General features: G+C 33.0%; 2 protein-coding genes and 1 non-coding gene across 3 annotated transcripts in view; 1 reads left to right on the top strand and 2 right to left on the bottom strand.

Annotated features, from left to right (window-relative positions):
* Positions 1-16,453, bottom strand: part of LOC129941562 (elongation of very long chain fatty acids protein 7) — a 65,863-nt gene extending 49,410 nt beyond the window's left edge. Inside the window, exon 1 of the mRNA XM_056050236.1 lies at positions 16,435-16,453. The gene's annotated coding sequence lies outside the window, so the exon portion shown is untranslated. The remainder of the gene's footprint in view (positions 1-16,434) is intronic.
* Positions 16,141-16,212, bottom strand: Trnap-ugg (transfer RNA proline (anticodon UGG)). The gene has a single exon. It is a non-coding gene; the product is annotated as a tRNA-Pro (tRNA).
* Positions 16,454-16,989: 536 nt separating the features above from the next.
* Positions 16,990-25,149, top strand: LOC129940629 (elongation of very long chain fatty acids protein 7-like). Its single transcript, XM_056049019.1, has 5 exons — positions 16,990-17,186; positions 17,253-17,443; positions 17,528-17,774; positions 24,673-24,803; positions 24,873-25,149. The coding sequence occupies exons 1-5, from the start codon at positions 17,126-17,128 to the stop codon at positions 25,029-25,031; spliced, it is 789 nt and encodes a 262-aa protein (XP_055904994.1). The 5' UTR covers positions 16,990-17,125; the 3' UTR covers positions 25,032-25,149.

Here is a 25,149-nt window from a genome sequence, read left to right as displayed (position 1 = left end):
TTGTTTTCGACTAGAAATCTATTTAGCAAAACTAGATTTTCAAATAAACTGTTTCTTGGTATGAAGAATATTTTTGGTAATTTTAAAATTTTTAAGAATAATTTAACTAACTTTTTTAACTCAACCCTACAAACTTTTGCAAGAAAAATCGGCAGACGGAATGGGAAGTTATCAGTGTTGGTCGCATCCCTGCCTTTTTTTAACTAATTTCATAATAAACTTTTAATACCCCTTTGTGCACAGAATCGGTAATTTCCATAATTTCTCTTTGTGTGTTTCCTTGCGGTTTAAAACGTTTTATCGGTAATATTATTTACTACAGGGTATCAACTGTCAGTTTTTAAACTTAAACTTGAAACTTTATTCAGGGAAATTTAAATTGATTATCTTATTATTATTATTTCTTGTTCACATTTTCAATTTTCTAAATTGTTTGGTTTTTGATTTTGATTAACTATCAATTGACATATGCATTTTATATAAAATGCTAACAATTTTGTTTAAAAATTCTGAGCAGAAACAGAAAACAGAACATACTATCTTAGCTTTACCTCTGCTTGATTAAACCGCATTATTTGTTTAATATTCACAAAAAATTGTAATTAAACATTAATAATTTAATTGTATATATAAATTTACTCGGACTTATTCTTCACTCAATCATTTATTAAGATCAAAAAAACTGTGGACAAATGAATTTACATGCCTATAAACCTTAAGACTAGCCATACCATAAAAGTAGACGATAACGAATTTTATCTTCTGTGTAGAAAGTTTTAAAGTTTTTACAAAAAATAGTTTTTTTCCAATCCTATAGTTGGTTTGTTAATAATCAGCATTATCAATAAAAGCAATAATAATAAGAAATAGATACACTCTTTCAAATCATGAAATATTGAAGTTATAATATGTGATATTGTATTGCCCTTAAAATCCATACTGATAAATAGTTATTACAATAATGCCAAAGACAACATGTGTGATGGCCTTATCTCACTGCAGCACCGTTTATTACCTTATATTTTCGGTCAGTAAGTCAGCAGAATGCATAAAACCTTAAAGAGGCCACATTTTATCACTCGTGAAAAAACATTTTGAAGTGAAGAATGAAACTTAAAAATAAGAAAATATTCTCTGCAGTATATTATTACGAAAATATAATAATAATATAAGACTTTGTAACGTTGATACCTACTTACTTTTCTTTAAAAATAATAATAATAAATCTTATGTTGCACCTTAGACAAGGCGCAAGGTTGCTCCACAAAACAATAACAATAGTTCTTTACAACAGTTACGAATATTACTTCGAAATCAATAATTAAAATATTGTTTATAACTCAGTTTGAAATATACATCACCAAAAATAAACATAAATAAAACTATGAGACTTAAAAAAAAAGTATGAGTATGCTTCAATACTTAAAGTAAATACTTAATTTTTTTCCCGAACGTAATCCAGTTTTAAAGAAGGCGCATTTATGAAAAAAAACTTTATATTAAAATATTTTATATATTTTAAAACTTACAATCAATTTATTTAAAAATATATATGTACATTTGTTTAATAAGGTCTTCATTAATAGAATTTTCTTTTAAACTCATGCACAAATATATAGGCACACTATCTAATTTTAGAACCAAACTAAATTATGTTCCAATTTTTCAATCAGTTTTTACGACGACACGTTGTTAATTTGAATAAAAAAAAGTTGTGCTTTGAATTTGATTTCATTAAATTTGCACCGTCTGAAGCGTGTATACCTTAACTGAATTACAATTCAAAACTTTACACGCGACAGAATAAAGCTTTCGCGCTCCTTATTAATTTTTGTTCTGAATTCTCAAGGTTTTATAGCCGAATGGATAACCGAAATAATAATGCGATTTTTAAAACCTATATAACATTCCTAATTGATTAATGCAAAATCTATGTATTTGGTTTCATGAAAAGAATACTTATTCAAAAAGGCTCAAATATATTTTTAATGGCACGTGTAACTTTAGGTGTACATAGTTTTAACCTAAAAAGTTTTACTAACAGGCACGAGACAAAAAATTATTGTAATCTGTCCTCTTATTGCAATTTTAAATACAATTAAACTACGATATGCAAATATTGAATATAAATTAAAAAATCTCTAAGTTATTAAGATATATACATATCTATGTATTGATTTTAAGAAAGCCTTTCACCGTATATACATCCATGTTGTCTTGAGCAAATTAATGAAATCGGGGCAAAGATATTCAATTTTGTGAAACCCTTCTTAAAAAATCGTAAATTCAGAGTTACATTTAATAATACCTTTTCAGATACCTACAACCCTAAGAATCGGCAATTTGCAAAATCTTACATCCAACCTCTTAAACCACACTATCACACTGCAATCAGAACCAGCCTCAAAGAACCAGTCCAATAAAAAATATTCTCGCAGAGGGTGGTTTCTCATCAATCGAGGAAAGAGAAGAACTTTTTACATCAAGACTTTCAGGAAAAATACTTGTATCTTATAACTCTCCAATTCTTTTGAACTGCACTAAAATCAAAAACCCTCCAAGACAATAAAAAATCCATCAGCTACGAGTATCTACATCACTTTGATGATTAGTCGAAAAATCGTCATAGACTCAAAAATTAAAGAAAAAAATATTCGGGAATCACCCACAATTGGACAATTGTCTTCACTAATGGCTCTAAGCGCGAAAAAGATACTTTTCCTTTCATCAGTTTAACTACCACCATTTTTCTCCATATTCACTGCCGAAGCCTTAGCCGTTTTAAAAGCCACGCAAATTGCTTCTTATTAACAAAAATCGGTTGTTTGCACAGACAGTCTATCTACTAAACGTCAACAATCGGACTTTACCCTAGAAAGATAACCTAGAGATAACGTCATTAAATTTGGAGAACGAATAAAAATTTGTTGAGTTCCTTGTCCCATTGAAGTTAAAGGCAATGAATACGCATATCATTAACTCAAAACTACTGCCATTTAAGGATATCAACAATATTTGTTAGAATCAACAAAATTTGCAACAAACTTATTAGAAATGTTCTAAAAACATAATCCAAATTTAAAAAATCAATTGAAATAAAAATGCAATAATAATTTATTTTAGGTTGTCGTGTTGGGCTAAAACAGTTGCCAGTTGAATTACTCTCAAAAGAAATAGTGTAGTTTAAAAATATAATTTTCTTAAATAGATTTTCAGTCGAAAAGAAATGTTTACCAATTTTAGTAGCATTTCTTAAATTTTTATATATGGAATGAATGAAATTATTTTTAGAGATATCAATAACCGAACATCGATGTTTACCAAATTTGCATGCTATTTATTCTAGATTTTATTTTTGTATAAAAAAACAGAGTGTTCGATTTTTATAAAAAAAAAAACTATAATTGTCTTTACTGATGGTGCAGCTCGAAAAAAATACTTTCTTTCCTTTTCCTTTCATCGGATAAACTATCTCCAACTTCACTGCCGAAGCCTTAGCCGTTTTAAAAGCCACGCAAATTGCTTCTTATTGAAAAGACAGACAGTCTATCTACTGTAGTAACCATCGAAAACGTCAACATTCGAACCGACTTTATAACAAAATTAGTGATAACGTTATTAAATTTGGAATCCGAATGAACATTTTTTGGGTGCCTTGTCACATAGTTGTTAAAAGTAATGAACACGCATCTCATTAACTCAAAACTACTGCCAACTCAGAATATCAACAATATTTGTCTTCCGAACGAAACATTACAAATGTTTTTAAATTTTAAAACTATTTGATTTAGAACAGCATATTTAAAAAACATCTGTGGGAGTGTGGTCTGTAGTCAGATTTATTACACTTACTACCTCCGATCGCCCCGGAGTTAATAAACATCATAATATTTTTAAAAAAACCTTTCTTCATACTCAGCTAGAAGCCCTAGTAGCTATTGGCTTCTATTTATTTATTTCATCAATATGAGATTTTAAAATTTACTGTTAGAATACAAGAAAGGTATAAATGTACATATGTATGTATGTACAATTTACTAAATAATGCTTAAGTTTAATATACAAAATACTTAAAATATAATTAATATGAAAAACAAAATTTTTTCTTAAAACAAAATCCAAATTTAAAAATCAATTGAAATGAAAATACAATAATAATTTATTTTTCAAAGAAGATCAACTTAATACAAGAAGTTGACTATAACTGATTTATACAAATTAGGAAAAGGAGTTGAAACCAAAATTGGTTTAGAGAGAACTTCGTCAATGCAAACAAATTGAACTTGAACCTTAAGATAGGATTCCAACCATTTCAAAAACGTATGTATGTGTAATGCCTTTATTAAAAAAAAGGAACTTACTCTATCAAATGCTTTTGAAAAATCGGTATAAATTGCATCAATTTGATGTCTATCTTCGAGATAAATTTTGCTGATTTTGTGCGACGTGATCGGAATAGACCTGAATCTCCAATTCATATTGTGTTCTTGGTCCAGCTCTCAATTAAAAGCAGAAATTTTAGCCAAAAGGTGGAAAGCACCAAGATTTTAATTTTATTTCTACTCGTATCTATACTAATATTATAAAGAGGAAAGATTTGTATTTTTATATGTAACGAATAAACTCAAAATGTACTGGACCGATTTTAATAATTCTTTTTTCATTATCACTGAGTAATCTAAGCTATATTTAGTACTAGTTTACTATAGAAATCTTTAGAAATTCTTATTAAGACCAAACGGAGATGTTAAAAAATTGGCCATAAAATGTTTTTCATCGCATACGCTGCCATTACGGAATCGATAAGGCATAACACTAGTAGCGGCGTATATCGAATAGCATTCTGCGGTTCAACTCAGTAATATTTTTGTATTGTCTTTATCTGTTTTGGTTTTTGTTATTTTTTAATTTGAAATAGCTGTGAATTTCAGGGTAGATTGTTGTAATATTCGCAATCCCACACTGTTTTAAACAGGCTTGCTGTATTGGCACTAAGTGAAGCCCAAATAGGTGAGGATTCCGATCCCGCTGAATTTTGTATTCATGGGTTTAGCTATCCTCGCACTGAAATTACGGGCGATTTCAATGTACACAATTTTTCATGGCTTCAACATTCGGGCCAGACAATATCTGGAGGAGTGTGTGCTGAGATCTTCGCTGAGTTGTACCACCTAACTTAGCCGTTCAACGACCCCACTCGAATATCGGACGTGGTAGGTCGAGCAGAAAACACCCTTGACTTGTTTCTTACTTCTGACCCTGATAAGTACACTATTAGTGTTCTATCTCCTCTGTGTTGTATCTGCAAATTTCTCGGATCTAAACTCCTCAGCTAAAGAAAGAGCTCCTAGGAGAACAGTTTGGCAATACAAAAAAGCCAACTGGGACGGTCTCAACAATTATTTTAGGATCTTTAACTGGTCACTATGCTTCCTCGATAGTGACGTTGACGCTAGCACAGATATGATCACAAGTTTGATTCTCCTGGGAATGAGAACTTTTATCCCGAATGGGGTTAAAAGTATCAAACCTAAGGAAAACGCATGGTTCGATGCGAGCTGTAAAGAGGTTGTTAAGGTCAAGAACGTAAGTTTCCGCTGTTTTAAAGCCAATCCAACTGAGGAAAACCGGAATAAGTTCAAGCAAGCCAGAGAGGCCTGCAACGCCCATATTCGACAGACCAAATTTTTACATGACCAAAAATTACGGCAAAAAATACTGCAATGTAAAATAGGCTGTAAAAATTTTTGGTCACTTGTCAATTGTATCGAAAATGCGTGCTTTTGGTATTAATGAATCTCTTCTTCGCTGGATTAGAAATTACTTTTCTAATCGTTCAATACAAGTTGTATTGGATGGTTTCAAGTCTAAAATTCATAAAATAAATGCTGGTTTTGTCTCCGACTCTCTTCCTTATATTCATAAATGATCTTTTGTCTGCCACTTGTAATCCATTAAACTGTTTCGCCGACGACAGTACCCTCAGCTTTTTATATTCGTATCAGATTCACATCCTTGTCCTTCGGATGCGGAACTTCAACGGCAGCGTATGATAAGCTCATTAAATTCTGATTTTGATTTAATGCTTCGAAAACTCAATGCTGTCTCCTGTCATTAAAGCGTAACATACCCGATGCCGATATCTATGAGTGGCTCTTGCATCTAGGAAACTAATCAACTGTCAGTACTCCGTATGTGTATCACAGATCACCTTATGGAATGATCACATATTTGATATTTCCAAAAATACTGTCAGGTGCTTAGGATTTCTCCGACGTTGCAAGAAATTTGTTACTCCTTCTGATCTGGTAGTAATATATAAATCCTTCATTCGTCCAAAAATTAAATATTACTCGCATCTTTGGGCAAAACAAGTTTGAGCCTTTTAGATAGGATACAAAAAAGGGCTTTGAAAATGATAGGCGATAGAACTATAACCAAAACATTTACATCTCTCGAAAACCGGGGCAATGTTTCATGCCTTCCGTTGTTTTACAGATACTTTTACAAATAATGTTCTGTCGAATTAGCCAGTTGCATTCACCCCCTCAAACAATTCAGCTGTAATACTCGCACTTCCAGGAATGCTCATCAGCTTACCCTCGAGCTCAATTTCGGACGCACTTTTAAGTATTACTTACTTACTGTTAAGTATAGAGATTCTTTTTTAAACCACTCATCAAGAATGTGGAATGCTTTACCCAACTCTGTTTTCCCCTCCCATTTCAATATTCAAGATTTTAAGACCAATGTGCACAGGTATCTCTTCTTTCATCCTTTCCTACTTTCCTAATACTCGCACTTGAGTGCCTGTACTTTATAAAAAAAAAAATGTAATATAAAATTTAATTCAAGTCTCTAACGTTTTTGGTTCTTGAGATATTTAGGATTAACCAAAATGTTAAATTTTTTTAAACAACTATGGTAAAGAAAACCACCCACGCAATTTTCTTGATATTCCTTACTGCATCTTACTGCATTATTATCAGTATAACAAAATGTATTTGATGACGTTATCTCCACTGATTCTTAAGCTATGGACGAAGAAAAAAACGTCGCTGACAAATCGGGCCCATTACAACAACTTCCTATGGGAAGTTAATAATAATTAAGTTAATCGCTAGAAAAATGTCAATCTGGTAGAAAGTTTTCTGCCAAAACCTAATCAATTTCTAATAAAAATGATATTTTGTTAAAATTGTATTACATTGTTTAAACAAAGATAAATAAAAAGCCAACTTAACAAAACTTCTTTCGTTTTAAAAACTAACTAAGATACCTACTGAACCTTAATAAACAATACCCGTTAGCAATTTACTAGATTATATCCGATAATATGAATACCAGACGCTTAGGGATTCAGTAAGATTTAAACCGGTAAAATTCATTAGTTAACGTTTTAGGCAGCCCTATATTCTTGGTTTCATCTCACATTTTACTTCGTTTTTATGAAAGATAAAACTAAAGATCAATTAAATGGAATCTAACACTCAATATATAACTTTAAGTTTTATTTATCAAAATTATTTAGATACAATGCTAACGATTGCTGAATGAATTTGTATAGGAGGTCGTTGTATTCGAATTCTGATTTTTTAATAAACATTGAAGCAAAAAGCAAGGTGTCAAAACCAAAACAGTAACCAATTCTATATACAAAAGTGTATACATACGAACGACATAAGTATCAAACATAATTTTTTGAAGGGAAGATCCGACTCACTATACTTTACCTAAAATTACGTACGAAATTTACAAAGACAGGCATTTTCAAAATGTTTGCTAAAGTAGTTATTATTGTTATAACTACTTCAAAGCATAATAATAAATTCTATTCAAATAAATTTTAAATCAAACAAAATGAGTTTATTTATTCAAAAAATCATGAGAAACAGAAACTTAGCAATAAATACATATGTTAAACATACTACTGCTCAAAACTGGTAAAGTAAGTTTATAACATAGTTTTAAATTTGAGTCACCGCGTGCGTTAGTAAAACATCGTGTTTCCATTAGTGAGTAACCGTTATTTCCAACCACCTAAAAAATGTAAAGTTCCTATTTATAGCGTCCGTTGATACATTTCAAGCTTACATAATCTTGTTAAATATTGATTATGCTCAGAAGTTTTAACTAAAACTGCTGTTCTAATTCATAATTAATTTAATTTTAAGATTATTTTAATAAATCTATTAGCTTAGTTATGTTTAACATTGAAATTATAATATAAACTGTTAGATACAGGTTATTCACCGGATATAGCTTGATCGACTATATGTATTTCGGCACGTTTTTGGCAAATTTACTTTCTCTGTCTTACATTCACAAATTATAGAAGATTCATTTTTATACATAGTTTTTAAATGGAGTCATAAAACTTCCGGTAAAACATAATTAACAATAGAGACATCATTATAAACATTAATATTTATTTTGCATTCTCTATTATCAATTCATACAAGTTGAAAACATACAACAAACTATAATAAAAAATGAAGTCGACAAACTAAGTTGCTAATTTCAATATCTATGCAAATTCGAATGTCTTACAAAAAGACAATAAATATTGTTGGAATTATAATTATATTATAGTTACCTTGAACTTCACGCACTATTATAGTTCCTTGACCGATATTGCATTTATTTGATGAGGTAGCTATAACGCTTTGCAATTTTTGTTTTGTTTAAGGAAAACATAAGTGTTTAGAATTAATTAATAATAAACACTGTTCAATTCATTAGTGTAGTATATTTAAGTTTTTGGGGTGCAAAATGAATTGTAGAAAGGCAGAACAACATTAAAAAGAAGAATAGAAAAAATATAACAATATTTTGTGTAGCTGCCGGTTGTTTAAAAATAAATAATTTGTATTAGAAATTAACATTCGGAAGCACCATCAAGTGTCAAAAGAATTATGCCAATGAAATATAATGCACATTATTTTATACATATTTATGAATATCTACCTTGTTTATTAAGCGTGTCTACAAACAAATGAGTGCTTGAATTAATAAAAAAAAATATTTTTCAAAACAATACAGTTCTAAAAAAATGCATCTCTTGAGAATACTTTGTGGTTTTAAATCTGTGTACGTAATAAGAAGGCCATAATACGAAGCTTCGCTGAAAATGTAATTAGACCTTTTACAACCCATAGAAATTAGATAAATTTATGCTGACATTTATAGGTTTAGCAGAGTCATTTATGCTCGGAATCCTCCGGAATCCTCCGGAATCCTCTTAAGATTCAATAATCATGAAACGGAGTATAATCCAATCGATGACTGCTTAAGTAAGCTACTGGAGCACCAGCTCAGAGATGGGAGTTATACTCAAGTGTTGGAAGTATATAGGTTTGTAATTGTTGGCCAGATCAGTAGTTGATTGATTGCGTATGTGATCCTTCCAAGAACTTCTTTGTCCAGTTGGGAAAATACAAATCTACAGTGAAAACCATAAGAGCAGGATTAGTCCAGGCTCTAAACTTGGACCGTTCCTCTTCAGCTTGCTGACCAGAGACCAACCTGCATCCAGCGACTGTGAGAGTCTTCTTTTCGCCGATAACTCGCATTATTGCAGTCAGGAAGATAGAGTCCCATCTTAACAGACTATATAACTTTTATGAGAAATAGGGAATACAAATCAACACCACGAAATCGGAACGAGTCTGTTTCCGAAGGTCCACCAACGGCAGAGGTCGATCAGCAACAAGGTGGATCAGTGAAACCAGCAAAGAGAAACGTCAAATATCTGAGTATTCACTTCAACGAGTTGTTAAAATTCAACCACTCGAGAGCTGTACTAAGAAAGGCTAATTTGGCACTGCACCACCTTAGCCCGCTCCTCAAAAGAAGAACGGGACTCAGCCAGACACCCAAATTGCTTATTTACAAGCAATCCCATCATCGCCTAAAGCGAAGTGGTTCACAATCTCAAAGACAGCCAAGAAGGGACTTCTCGTCTTCGAAAGGAAAATCCTACGGAGATGCACGGGACTCTGCTTCAGCTACTAGAAGCAGAGACACTTCAGCAACAAAAGAGTCCACGACGAAGCCAACATAATTCCCTTGGACAAATATATGTTCCAAACAGCCATGAAGATCACGGGAGGATTGAATAACCACCAAACCAACCTAATCAGAAGGATGAACTCCCAGCAACGCCACCCTGAACCCAGATATCTGTGTGCCATGGATATAATAAACGAGGAACTTGATCCCACCATCGAAGAATATCTTCAATTTTACGCTGACACGGAGTCAGCTTACCACCGCGGCTACCAGCCCAACAAATAGACAACCGGACCTGAACACCCCGAGGATTTATAAATTTTGCATTGATTTTTTTATCTGACAGCATTAATATTTTAGTTTATTCTTTAATTTATCAAAACAAACAATGTATAGAGTTTAGCCGCCTAAGTGCCAACAAAATATGTTACCATTTAATATTTAATTATAAGTTTAATTTAAGACAATTGTATAATTTAAAAAGTTCAATAAAGATAAAAATATATAAAAAACAAACAAAATATATGCGTATGTGATCAATCTACAAGAGCTGGTTGACGAAGCCCATACCGACAATATCGAGATGTTCAGTTTTTCTGATGGAAGTACCTATCATAGACAGCGGCATACCCCCTTTGCCTCGTTTCAACGATACAAGACAGTATTGTGATTTGGAAGCATTAAATTCCACGGGGTTTTTAATTCCCCATGCATTGATGTTTAGGTCGGAATTTAAGGAGCTTTTCATATTTTGAAACTGATAAAGCAGCGAAACAATTACATAATTGGATTAGAAGTTGAAGACTGGAGACAGGTAAGGTGGAATTTTCGGCAACCTTACATGGTGGTTCGGGGATTCTATTCATCTGTCTTCATCGCTACAGCCCAATCTGTTGGGTCAATTGAGTGCAACCTTATTATTTAAGGTTTTGCGTTAAGCGAGTTAACACATAAATTTGGGAAGTTTTTTTCGTCCATCGTCCATAGCTCAAGAACCAGTAGAGATATCAACTTCAAATAAATTTTGATATACAGATAATAATGCAGAAAGATGCAGGAATGACTTTCAAAAAAATTTAATTGAGTTGGTGATTTTGTTAGCATAGAAATTTAAAAAAAAGTTGTATATTTTGGTTAACCCAAATTATATGATATATTTCAACGTGATACCAAACAAATATATTTTTGGAAAAAAAAACAACAAAAAATTATTTTATATGCAAAATAATTTTGTGCAACAAAGTATAATATTTTTAACATTTTGAGAAAGTGTTTTAACAATTAATAGAATTCTAAAAAAAATTGATAAGAGTTGGTAAAAATTGATTTTGACTCAAATATTTTTTAAAAATTTTGGCTTAAAATAAATTTTATCTTATTCAGTTAAATTTTGGGAACAATTAAATTGATAGTAGATAGCATTCAAGACACAAGCGTCCACAGGTTTTTCTCAAAACCCACCTCTGTCTATCAACTCCTACTCTCACCTCCCCGTGATGAACATCGGGTGCCTGGTACCTCAACTGGAGATTTTGTTCCAACCCCAGTGAAAAGTTGTTGGAGGCAGCAAACGAGAGAGGGGGAGAGGTGTTTCCACTTAGGTACATCTCCTTATCCAGACGGCAGCGGAGGAATTCCAGAAATGCGGAACCCACGGTGGCGTCTACAGTTCCAGTAAGGTTGAAGTACTTAGTGAACACCTTATAGGGCTTCTTCGACATATTTGGAGCCCAGGCCTATAAATAGCGGTTTTATCCGGCTCCCCATCCTTGAAGTTATACTTAGGATCTGGCCCTACAGGTTTGGGGTTGTGCCGTCGGGGTGACTTGCTGGCCACGTAAAAGCTTCATAGTTGCGAAGCACCAACAAGCCTCGTATACGGACGGATTTACTGTTGACAACCAACGCAAACGAAATAAGGACAACGAACTTCGGATATGCACGTGGAATGTTAGGTCCCTTAACAGACCACGTGCGGCCGATGAATTAGCGGAGGCTCTAGACCGCTAAAAAGCAGACATCACCGCCATCCAAAAAAAACGATGGGATGGGCTGGCCAAAAAGGATGAAAAACTGCGATATTTACTATGGTGACTGCTTCCACGAAAAATAACAGCGCTTATTTGGATTCGGCATTGAGATTGGAGCCAGACTTAGGCAAGAAGTCTTGACCTATAGGTGCATCAACGAGCTACGTCATGGTAGCCAGTATGCGTTTTACACACCTTAACATCCACAAAGGAACTTGGACTTCTGCAGATCAATCTACCGTCAACCAGATTGACCATATTGCGATCGACGCCAGACACGCTGCCAGCATCAGTGCAGTACAAAATTTTCGAGGAATTAACATCTACTCGGACCACTACTTCGTTGTAGCTAAGTAGCACTTCGGATTTCCAGACCCAAAGCAAAATAGGGAGGTGCTGGGAGAAGGTACAACGTCGAACGGCTACAAACGCCAGAGATCGCCAAATCCTTTTCCTACCGAGTTACAAGTAACCTCTCTCGAAGTTCTCTGCCGCCAACACAATGTTTTGAAAACCAGTGGAAATATTGCCAAGATGCAATCAGAGAAGCTGACGTGCTGGGTTTCAAACAGCAACCAACAAGGAACTCCTGGTTTGATGAGGAATGTCGGCAAGCAAATGCAGCCAAACAACAGGAACGCAAAGCGGCAGGCGCTGCATAATAGACAAGAGCTGCCCATGAGCTCTAGGAGCAGAAGAGGAACACCGACTTCTCAGAAGAAAAAAGAGAGGGCATGAGAAGCGTGCGGTCGAAGATGTTGAGAGGTATAAAAGCAGGAATGAAGTTCGAAAGTTTTATGAACAGGGGAAACGAAATTCACAGTCACATAACCTAGAACCGAAAGCTGCAAAGACGAAAATGAAAACATCATAGTGAAACGCAGTCAATGGTGAGGATATGGAAGGATCACTTCTGCAGACTGTATAACGGCGACGACGAACTGAATTCCGCTGTCAGGCAGGATGATCCATTTAACATAGACGACGAAAGCCAACAATCCCGTCCTCCCGACTTAGACGAAGTAAAGATTGCCATATCTAAGCTGAAGTCTAACAAAGCCGCTGGAGCGGATGGCTTGAATGCCAAGCTCTTTTAAGCAGCTCGATATAAGTTGGTTAGGAGCATGCACTAACTTATCTGTAAGATATGGACGAAAGAAAGCATGGCCGATGAATGGAACCTCGGTATTGTTTTTGAAAAAAAGAGACCCTCTAAACTGCACCAACTATAGAGGAATCAGTCTACTTAACTTCGCCTATAAAATTTTCTTTGCCGTAATATGTGAACGTCTAAAGCCCATCGTCAACAACCTGATAGGTCCTTATCAGTGTGGTTTTAGACCAGGAAAGTATACAGTTGATCAAATATTCACATTGCGGCAAATCCTGGAAAAAATCCAAGAACACCATTTCAAGGCCGCATATGACAGCATCTACAGGGACGAGCTCTATAGAGACATATCTAGTTTTGGAATCCCTGCTAAACTCGTCCGTTTGTGCAGGTTGACCATGGAGAATTCACGCAGCTCTATAAAGGTTAGAAACAACTTAACAGAACCTTACCAGGTCAAAAAAGGTTTTAGACAAGGTGATGCGCAGTAACATCGTACTTGAAAGAATAGTGCAGAGCTCCAACGTCAATACTAGAGGCACTTTCTTTCAAAATTTCAATTAATAGCATATGCTGATGACATTGACATAACCGGAAGAACTCAGCTTGATGTCAATGGGGCTTTTGTGACTATTGAGGCAGAGGCGGCAAAAATGGGTTTAAAGGTTAATGAGGGCAAAACAAAGAACGTACTGTCGTCAAGAAAGGACCCACAACACCGATGTCTTGGTCAAAACGTCAACATCGACAGATCTAACTTTAAGGTAGTCAAGGACTTCGTCTACCTAGGCTACCCCGCAAACGCAGAAAACAACACCAGCGCTGAGATCAAACGCAGAATATCTCTTGCTAAGCGCCGTTTCTTTGGACTAAGAAAGCAATTAGTTAAAGTCCTCTTTCGAGGGACCAAAGTGTTGCTATATAAGACCCTTATGATACCCGTCCTGCTATACGGTGCAGAAGCATGGACCATGACAAAACGGATGAAAGCACCTTGGGTCGGTTGGAGAGAAAAGTTATTCGTGTGAACTTAGACTTAAGCAGAAGGGTAAAAGTCCAACGACTAAGATGGCTGGGTCACGTAGAAAGTCTTCGGATCCACACCCACAGGACAGCGCAGTAGAGGAAGACCGCGGATCAGGTGGCGCGCACAACTGGAGCGCGTTACTGTAGACATCTAGCTAGGGACCAAGGTAGATGGAGAAGTTTGTTGGATGAGGCCCTAGTTCACACAGGACTGTAGCGCCACCTTAAGTAAGTAAGTAAGTAATTACATTAAGAAGGTGCAAATTGATCTAAAAATGACTCCAAAGTATTTTTAGAAGTTTATAAAAATAAGAAAAACTGGGGCACTTTAAACTGTGATAAATCGGACGGAATAGATTAAGGCTTTGATCTATTAAAATCCTTCCTTTACTTGACTAATATGAACTTTAATTTTAATGCAGCATTTATATTTGACGATACTTGTATACCAGGTCCTCATGGTACTCCATCATCTATTTGAAAAATTGTGTTTGTCACCTGTAGTTTCAATAGTTCTCAATATTCCTGGTGTATCTCCATTTACTTGGAAAAGTTTCTTAATAATCCCTACAGATTACTATGTTTTCGTATTAAATATATGATCGTTCCAAATCAGCACAGTTTTACTAAGGGGCGTTCTAGCATCACTTTTCCAATGGAACTAGTAACAGAATAGCCCAATAAAGGCGTTTGACAAACTCTCACATGAACATTTCGTAGACTGCCTTCATTCTTATTTATTGGATAGATCATAATTGGTACTTTTCAATGGTTGCGAATCAAACAAGTTCAAAGTCAACTCTGGAGTGCTACAAGGTAGTCATTTAGGCCCTATTCTCTTTACTTTATTTATACATGATTTACTTTCTACGTGCATTATTTATGCCGACAATGATACAATTTCCAAAGCAATTTCAAGTTCTCTTGGTTGTGAAGAATTTCAATGTGATCTTAACTCGATTTTTGATTGGTACATGTGTTCGTAATTATCTTCTTCTTAACGTTGATAAATGTAAAACTATGAGCTTTACGAGAAAGCTTTCTTTAATTTCTTTTAATTATATGTTTCACGGAGTATCGTTATTTTGCGTAAATGAAATGTCTGTCCTTGGCGTATAGTATTCCAAGCTGTCGAACTAATTATAAACATATCCTTTTTTGAATAGTATGTTTAAATTATTTAACTAAATATTAAATTTAAATATATCAATTTGTTTGCCCATCGAGTGCATTTGTCAAGTAAATTTAAATCATTTTTTTTTTTGACAATTACTCGTGGATTATAAAATGTGAACGAACTCTGTTAAGCTAGTACTAAGCTAATTTAAATAAATAAATATGCGACACTCAGGCGTATACGTACCATTTGTGTGAATAATTTTTTAATTCTATAAATATGAATATTTTAAAAAATGTTACTGACTGGATTATTTTCTAAATTTGTATCAGTCAGTTTAGATGCGGAAAGCCACAAAATTAATAAACGGAAATAAGTGGTTAAACTATATATAGGTTATTTCCTTTTATTCTTATTAAAATAACTTAATAACTGTATTCAAAGTAAATTTTTCAACGATCGGAAATATGTATTTTTAGTTTTGTTTATACTAATTTCAACTTCCTATATCACTGCAATTTTTGATTGGCAAACTAATTCTGTATGCCTTCAATAGTTTACCACAATAAAGCCTTGAAGCTAAATGGCTTCTGAAATCTATTCGTGCAATTTATTGTATATTTCTGTTCATAATTCTTTGATTATTTAATGAGTATATTATTTTACTAATTTGAATTCTTAATACCTTAAAGTTTATATACTAGAATGTTTAGAAAAGCATAAATATTTAGATCAATTGTCATGTTCTTGGAATTTTTGAATCTATGAATTTTTAAAATATACAAATCACTCAAAGATTGTATTAAGTATTATAAGAGATTTAAAAAAGAAAAAGTTAAAAAGCTGGGCTCAACCGGGATTTGAACCCGGGACCTCTCGCACCCAAAGCGAGAATCATACCCCTAGACCATTGAGCCGCTTGAAATAACGGTATTCAATAGCACATAAGAAACAGTAATTTATATGAAAATACGTATCTTTAGAAGTCTTCACAATTTTTATATTTTATAGCAGAATTTTAGGATGATTTAAGAGTAAAATTGCAAGGGCTTATTGTAAATTAAAAATTCTTAGTAAAATTGTGAAATCATAACACACTGAACCACAAACCAAAATAAATCCACAAGCAAATATCTTACTCTTATAAACTGTCAAAGATTTCTCCTTAATTCAAAAAGTGCTGCAATTGCAATGCAAATTTAAGACCATCCCAACAAAGTAGTAATTGAATTAAAAACACAAAAACTTATAGATTAATTGAGTTATGATGAAAAACCACATTAAATCAAAAAGCTTTAAAAATGTAAAAATCAATCTATCCATAATTTGTCTTCTTGCTCACTAACAAATTAAAAAAGGAATTTTGTAAAAACTAGGTACCTACGTCAAAAGCAAACTTAATTATTGTTGTTAGCCTTAGATTTTAAATATTGTGAGAATGGTAAATATACATATCAATATAAGCAATAATAATTTGCCTCGTGTAATCACCCCTACGACCTCAAATGAATTTACAAAGTTTATAGGAAACTAAGAAAGCTATATGAATTTCCACTGCAGCCCCGTATATGAGTAGGTAACTTAAACCTAGACAAAACTGAAAGCGGCTTCCTTAAATTTGCATTTAAAAAACAATAAAAAAAAATTTTCGCATTCCATAGCGTGTTTAAAGTTTTTAAAAATTACGTTCCAAAAAAAATTACTAATCAAAAGCTAGACTCAGTCGCCCAGCAAACTTGCAACGATTCACAAGTTATAAACTTTTATTTGTCAACAATCCCCAAACCCCAAAAGTTCAGTGCAGTCCGGCCTCTCTCTTCGAAACACAAAATGGCGTTAGTTTTAGAGATGACTTATAAGTATTACCATGACTTAATGGACCACTATTCCGGTGAGATTTTGATAAAAATTTCATCTCAAAAAAACAAACATTTATATATTTTTTTTAAACCCTAAGATCCTCGGACCAAAGATTACTTTCTGGCACAAAATCCATTCATACCACTTGCATTAATTGTGCTTTACTTGCAATTTGTTCGGAATTGGGGACCACGTCTTATGAAAGATCGTCCAGCATTTAATCTAGACAAAGTCTTGATTGTTTATAATGCAGCTCAGATATTTTTATCTGCTCGACTTTTTTATTTAGTAAGAAGAATAATTATTGATATTATAATCCTTGAATTACGTAAGTCAGGTAACATTGAAATTAAAAAATAATACATTTTTTAGGCTTCCAAGTATGCATACGTTTTTGGAAACTACAGTTACATTTGCGAGCCCGTTGACTATTCGGATAATCCGGTGGCACTTATCGCTGCAAAAGAAGTACACAATTATTATCTGCTCAAATTGCTGGATCTTATGGACACAGTATTTTTCGTTTTGAGAAAGAAACAGAGGCAGGTCTCATTTTTACATATTTACCATCACATCGGAATGGTTATTGCAGTGTGGGTTGGAGTTCGGTTTCTTCCAGGTGAGTTTGAATTTATATCAGTGTTTTTCTTTTATAATTTCATAATTCCAAAATGTATATTTGATTTTAAATTTTTATCATAAATAGTTCCCTCTGTAATTGCAAAGTGTTTAAGTGAAAATTTGAATGTTATTTTTTTTTTACAAAATGCATCTTTCTTAAAACGGATGATCTTTAAGATCCTAAAACATCCTCTTTATCAGCTTTCTTGGAAACATGTATTTGAAACTTTCTGATTTTCAAAAAGTTATAATTCTTTCAAACATTGCTATTTATATTTTTAGTTGAGTCTTGACTCTTTCAAAGGGAGGTCAAAAACTTGAATTATTAATCATAAGCAATTTAGCAGTTAAGGAAAGTAAAACTATTTTTTAGTTGTTTATGGAATTTTAATTAACTTTTGATAACATTATTTGTTTTATCGGATTGTTGAACGCAATTTTTAAGGCTCTGGTGAGTGGTGGCACATAGTTCAATATTTTTCAAAGTCATTTGAAGCCACTATTTATTTTAATCGTGAGGTGCAACCAGATCAAAATAAATTGTTTGTATTCGGAATCATTTAAAAAACATGTCAGAAACAGAGAAAATTCCTGAAATGTTTTTGTTTCGTCTGGAAACTCACGAAATTAAATTTTAAAAAAGATGAGGCAGATAAGAAAAATCTTGAGGATTAACACGACACTATCACTGCTACTTGTTTAACACTCTATTCTCACAAAACTGGGAAACAAAAAACGTTTCAGAACTTTTAATCAAAGCACCAAAAAACCATATCAGAAGCTTTTCTGCAATGATTTTGAATTTTTTTTTTTTAATAAATGGGTAACATTACATAGACATTTTTTAAACAATGTTCCTGAGAAGATTCGTTGGCATGGACACACCTAAAAATCAATAACTTCTTCTTTAAAAAATATATTTGGTTAGGCACATTTTTTGTAAGAAACTCACAAAGCATAACGAAATCCCCAGCTCTACTAAGGAGTAGAAGATTCCTAAAAACAACACAAAAATTTGCTCTTAATTCAGGGCTACCGGATTGAAATATCTTCTAGTGTACTTGAAAGTCAAATCTTGTATAGAGTAATAAAAGATCTTATCACTCACAAATCTACTATTTCGGATAGTTTCCCTCCGATTATTCTGAAAAGGTGTTCTTTAGGAAAACAAATGCTTAAGCTTTTACATCTGTCCTAGTTTGCAGGTCTATAGGCGATTCGATAGAAAACAACAATCGACGAGCCTATTCCTAAATTCCTACATTCATTACACTTGAGTGCCTTCTGTCCTGGTTGTATCTCGAAAGTCCATTAGTGAGTTTTTAAGCAATTGGCCCACTGGTGACCTCGTCATTCATTTATGAATAGTGGAACAAATGTTTACATCGTTTTAAAGAAAGTTTGATGGAGTTTTGTATCAAGCTCCCTTATCGCATCTACAAATCATACTGAACGGTTTTGAATGTGATATCCACAAAAAAATACACTTGTTTCTAAGAGCTCCGTTTTGACTCCGAAACTGTTTCTTTTGTTCAATAAAACTTTTTCATTCTGAAGCGTATAATCCACAAAATAGTTTCACTGACGAAAATATCCTTAGATTTTCACATTCATTCTTAGATTCATATGATTTTCTTTCGGACGTGAATTTTTCATGGAAGAATATGATTACCTTATTAACTATGATCTTGATTTGTAATCAAAACAGTGTTTAATTTGATGCTTCGAAATAGCAATGCAATGTATTTTGTTCTATGTAGTTAAAAACTTTAATAAGTGTCTGCTTCACTAATTTCTGTTGCCGTTTTCTGTAAAGCTTTTATTTGTCTGAAATTCAAGTTAAACTCCTATATTTGAATAGATGCTCCAATAACCCGTGTGAATCTCTACAAAATTTTAGGCAACCGTTGTCTAACTGAAGCGTCTGCCTTTTGGAAATTCCCAACTGTTAAGTATAAAGATTATTTCTGTAGCTGCACTACACGAATGTGGAATGTTTTTCCAATTCATTGGAATGTGCAAGCATTCAAAACCAATGCACACACACATATAAGCATATCTTTTTTAAACTAATAGGATTGTTCAGATCCTCTATAGAGCAGGTAAAATGTATATTATCAGGTGGGAACTGCAAAGTATTGATCGTTCAGGGGGAATTTTTAAGGAAACTCAATTTATTTTTAGTCATAATAAAGTCACACAATTTTTAACAACCTTTTACTAAACTGTTGCTATGATACTTTCTAAAATTTTCAATTTTAAAATCACTAACCTAAAATAATGATAATTAAACTTTTTCAAATAGAGATCAAATGAACGCACCAAAGACAGATCCTAAATTAACATTTATGCATATCAAAGTGTCATAATAATGGATATTTTGTTATATTTATTTAAAAAAAAAAGGATGCTAAAAATTCTGTTAAAATAATGTTACGATCTTCTGTATATACTACTTGTTTACTTATCCGGTTCACGATCCATTGAGGGTCTCAGTCTGTGAAGGGCCGGATGTAGAGGTCTAGAGGCCTGCCTCGGGGCCTCGCCCCAATTTTGTTTACTCGAGTTTTTCGATAAATAATTTATTGTAAAACCAAGTAGATTCCTTTAGTATTGAAAAAGCACATATAAACATAAACGGAACAAAATATCTAAAATTAAATTTTAGGGTTAACGAGCGGAACCTTTCGAGCTTCATTGAATTCCAGTTCTCGCAGTAAATCGCTTTTAATGCTCAGGAGAAAAAGCTTCGATAGACCGTTTTGTCCCATCTTGAGTCGAAGCCTTTTTTTATAATTTTCATTTTTGAAAATTAGCGCACTTCAGTGCAATTTGTTACCATCAAAACCAAATACATTCTCAATGCAATTTCGAGGTTTGGGAATGTAGCCCTCAAATTTTGATTTTCGAGAATTTGGTAGTAAAATAGTTCCGGCGATTGATCTGTTTCATAGTCCTTTTCCTTTTTGTATGAGTCAATCAAAGAAACGAATTGAACCAACTCATTTCCAAGACTAGGCTATAAATCATCCGGACACATTTTCACCAATGCCTCTGCTGCAGCGTGCACATTTTTAGCATACATCTTCTCGATGTGATTCAGGAATCCAAATCTCAAATAGGTACAGCTTCATAGGCATGCAATCTTTCAGTAAGAGAAATGAATAGCTGGTCAATCACTGGGAAGAAGGTGGATACGTTGTATTTTTCCTTGTATGACAAATTGGCGTCTTGTGCTTTCCCGTAATCGAGACGATTCAACCTCACATTTCTCGTTCTGATGCAAGTGCGTGATTGTACATAGTCATCAGTATGGGATAGTTTTTTGGCTCCTTCCTCGTATTTTTAAAAATTATTTCGTTTGGATTGCACAAATGATTTTAATGGTTCTAGTGCACGCATTGCCGATTCAAGAATCATTTTCAGGTCTTGCAACATCTTGTTTGTAGCGTTGAATAGCTCCAAGATATCGTTCCAAAATGTTGCAAACAAAGTGGTTTCGAGACCACTCATCTTCTGTAAAAGGTGCGTTGCTTTATTCCTCACGATGTCTTTTTGCTCTTTATTGGAAGATATGCTGGTTAGAGCTTCTTCAATTTCCGAATAGTCGTTGACTAAGGCTTTCGTAGCTTCAGCTTAAGAAGACCAACGAGTGTCGCTGAGCTTTTTCAATACTAAAAACTGACCGCTTTTCTTTTCCTATAGTTTCTCAATCAGAATTCGGTGCCGCTGTGTACTGGCTGTGAAAAACGTGTACAAATTGTGGACGAAATCAAAGAATTCAACAGCCGATGAACAAATTACATATTAGTCAATAATAATTGATTTTTCCAAGAATTGAAGAACAAAGATTCTTCATATACAGCAATTAGTTTATATAATTTATAAAAAAAAAAAATTTCGAGACACGGAATCGAATACCCAACCATTAACCGATTGAGGTACTCCCTCAAGATTGGTAGTGAATTGGAAGTGCTTCTTGTCAGGGCCATTTGAGATTTTGATATTTCACTGATTGCCTGATTGAAGTGAACAAATATACATACATAGATCAATGATTTCTGTTATTTAAGATTAATATAAATTAATAATTATGTACATATGTACAAAGTACTATAGGTTTTAGTTAAAGGTAAAAGAGCAAAAAAAATAACATATTAAAGGAAAAGATGTTTACAAGTGTTTATTAGTTGGAATTTAAAATAAAAAAATTTCGAAGTCTGTAATTCTTTGTCGGATTTCCGCTAATGGATCTTTCGTGGAATTTATATTTGTTCCAAGGCAGGTAAAATCCTTTACTACCTCGAAATTACTGCTAATAAAAGATGTCGATGTCGTCCACGTAGTCAATCAATTGCGAAGACATCCAGGTTAACCCCACTTTTGCTGTCTTTCTTTCTGCCCTAGGGCTATCTTGAAGAAATCACAGGATAGCGCATCTCCTTACCTAATATAGCTGGGTCAGTTGTTTGGGATCCCAAGTTTTTTTTTTTATGTGAAAATGTATTCTATCGTTTATCTGCACGGCCTGAAGCCATACTGTTACCGGGGCGACTTTCCATTACCGCAACACGAATTTCCTTCTGATTTTTTTAGAATTAGGTTGGGGTCTCATTAGAACATGTTTTAGTATTCAAGCGAGGAAACACCTTTAAGTCATAGAAAAAATATTTTCTTTTTTGAATTGATAGTACGGCCGGCGGCGGCGCGGCTGCGGTAATGTAAGGTTGAGCCCCGTTACGTACCAATCCTAATCTTGCAAAATGGTTTAAAACGATCACATTGTAGGTTGGATAGGATCTTCTTAATCTTCTTTGCGTCCTGCAAATCAAAAATATGTAAATAATTTATTTGTTGTTATTTTTTAATTTGTCTGCATTCAAATGAAGAAATATTTGAATAATTACATTTTGTTACAAAAGCCAATTGTAACAATTTCTTAAAATTAACTACTTGATAATTGCATAGTTCTTGAAAACTTTTTTAAGCCTCGACAATCTCAAGTATTGTAAAATCGGTGTAATAAAAAAAAAATCTGTAAAGATTAAAAAAAATTTTGCTAGTTTTGAAGCAAGTAAATAATATGGTATGATTTACACTTTGTTGTCTTCTTTATTTTGATTATAAATTGTTACTTTCGTTTGTAAAAAAATGAATAATTTTCATTCACTCACAAGCCTTGAACTTAGTTTGTTAAATAAATAATTTTTGCTTTGCAAATAGTAATGTATTCATAATGTGAAAAACATTTTACAAAAAGAAAACAACAGGTAAAGTTAAAGCGTAAGTGACAGGAGTAGAAATTTATTTATGCATTACCATTGACGCCATTGCATCATTTGTAGTATTTTGTATTAAATTTGTATTTTTTGTTTTTTAACTTGAAATGTAAACATGAAATAAGTTGAAATGGGACTTGAAAACATTTGTCACTATATTGGCTGCGTTCAATCTCGTGTTGGAAAGGGTATCTTGAATAGGTGGATTTGTAGATACCTTGTTGAACGAGTTGGATAGCTATATTGAGATAGCTGTCAAAAAAAAATAAAAACAACGTTCAGCTATTCACGAAAAGCAGAGAAACATTTAAGCTTCGAAGTCAAAATTGTTGTAAGATAAAACATTTAATGGATAATTTAACTGACCTAGAAAATTGGTCGTCAACAAAACAAGAACAAAATAAGTCAATTTTGAAGTTTAAAAAATAAATTTTAATTACTTTCTATAATTCGGAGGCAAATAGCTTCTTCATCGTCTCTTATGTAAAGAACATCCTTAAATACAACTTCCACTAACATTTTGTATCTTTTTGTTTACCAACAAATATAAAAAGCTGAAATCAATTTTCGAGTTCTTTGAAATGCAACCATGTGTTGAATCAGCTGTTCTGTCAGATACCTACATACCCCAGAAATTCTTTGGATTCCTTTTATGACGTATCAGCTGTTTTTGATCAGCTATTATTTTTCACGTTAAACACTAACAAAAAGGTATCCGGATACCATATCTGTCTGAGATTGAACGCAGCCATTCTATGTCAGTTGTATACCAACGTCAAACTATCCACTTTGAAGAGTTATTGACATTTAAGTTTTCATTGTTTATTTATTTTGACAATTAAATAAACAAAAAATGGATGTTGATTTTGACGCTTGTACCAAAATTAATTTTCTTAGGTCCTCCCTTACTGCACTTAAACTAAGAGTTATTCCGTCCATCGAGCCTGAGAGCATAAAGATTTTCCCTATCCAAAAAGAATTTTACTATGTCAACAATTCATACAACAATAGGCAGGTTCTGATAATATAAGGGACTTCATTTGAAGTCAACTGCGTTCTATGAACGTAAATTTTGACCATTTTGACGTACTAGTTAGTTTTGTAAGTGCTTTAAACTTCAAACTTGGAACTTTACTTCTCTAACCTCTACCTTCAATTGATCGTGGAAAAATTCCTCAGTATTGTTTTTTGCTAAAAATTTATTTATTCCTTTTACAATTTAAAAAGGAACCCTTTTACATAAAACAAGAAATATAAAATAAATAAAGCATAAAGTAATAAACTATAGCTTTCAGTTGAATAAAAAAATTTGATTAGGTGTAATTTTGAAATGAATGGTATTGATTTGATAGTTAGGAAGATTTTCTTGACTAATTTTTCAGTCAATTGTCCAATAACCCTCATGATGGTAGAAACTTTCCTTACTTTCAAGTCACTTATGTCGTCTAAACCTCCCTAAGATATTTGGAGAAGGTTCCTTTTGCTTACCTTTTGGCAACAAGGACTTGACTTTAAAACATCTGTAGCAAATCATAATACTTTGTTTAATAAATTTAAAAGTTTTTGAATTTAAATTAATACATTAATTAATATTTTCTTTCTTTTTTCTAATTTAAGGTGGCCAAGTTTTGTTCATTGGCTTTGCTAATACTTTCGTGCATATTGTTATGTACTCATATTACCTAGCAGCTGTTTTTGACGATTCATCAAGGATATGGTGGAAGAAGTACATCACTTTGCTGCAACTGGTAAATATTTTAAACAAAAATAACAGCTTTTAAAATAAATTACTTATTCGAATGTAATTTTTATTTCAGTTTCAATTTGGTATTATAACAATACAATGGGCGTTAATGGTCTTAGCACCGCCTTGTGGTTTTCCAAAAGTTCTAGCTCTTATATTTCTACCACAAAACTTATTTATGACAGCAATGTTTTTGGACTTTTATTATAAGGCATATGTTAAAACCAAATAGTTTAAGTTCATAATGATTTATACATATATTAAGTTATAGTTATTTTAAATTTATTCAATATAATATTATGTTATAATAATAAATTGAAAGAATAAAATTTATTAATAGATAAGTTTCA

This window comes from Eupeodes corollae, chromosome 1, assembly GCF_945859685.1.
Source record: "Eupeodes corollae chromosome 1, idEupCoro1.1, whole genome shotgun sequence".
NCBI classification, from domain to species: domain Eukaryota; kingdom Metazoa; phylum Arthropoda; class Insecta; order Diptera; family Syrphidae; genus Eupeodes; species Eupeodes corollae.
The sequence above is the reverse complement of the archived record's forward strand: the minus strand, read 5'-3'. Positions and strand labels throughout refer to the sequence as shown.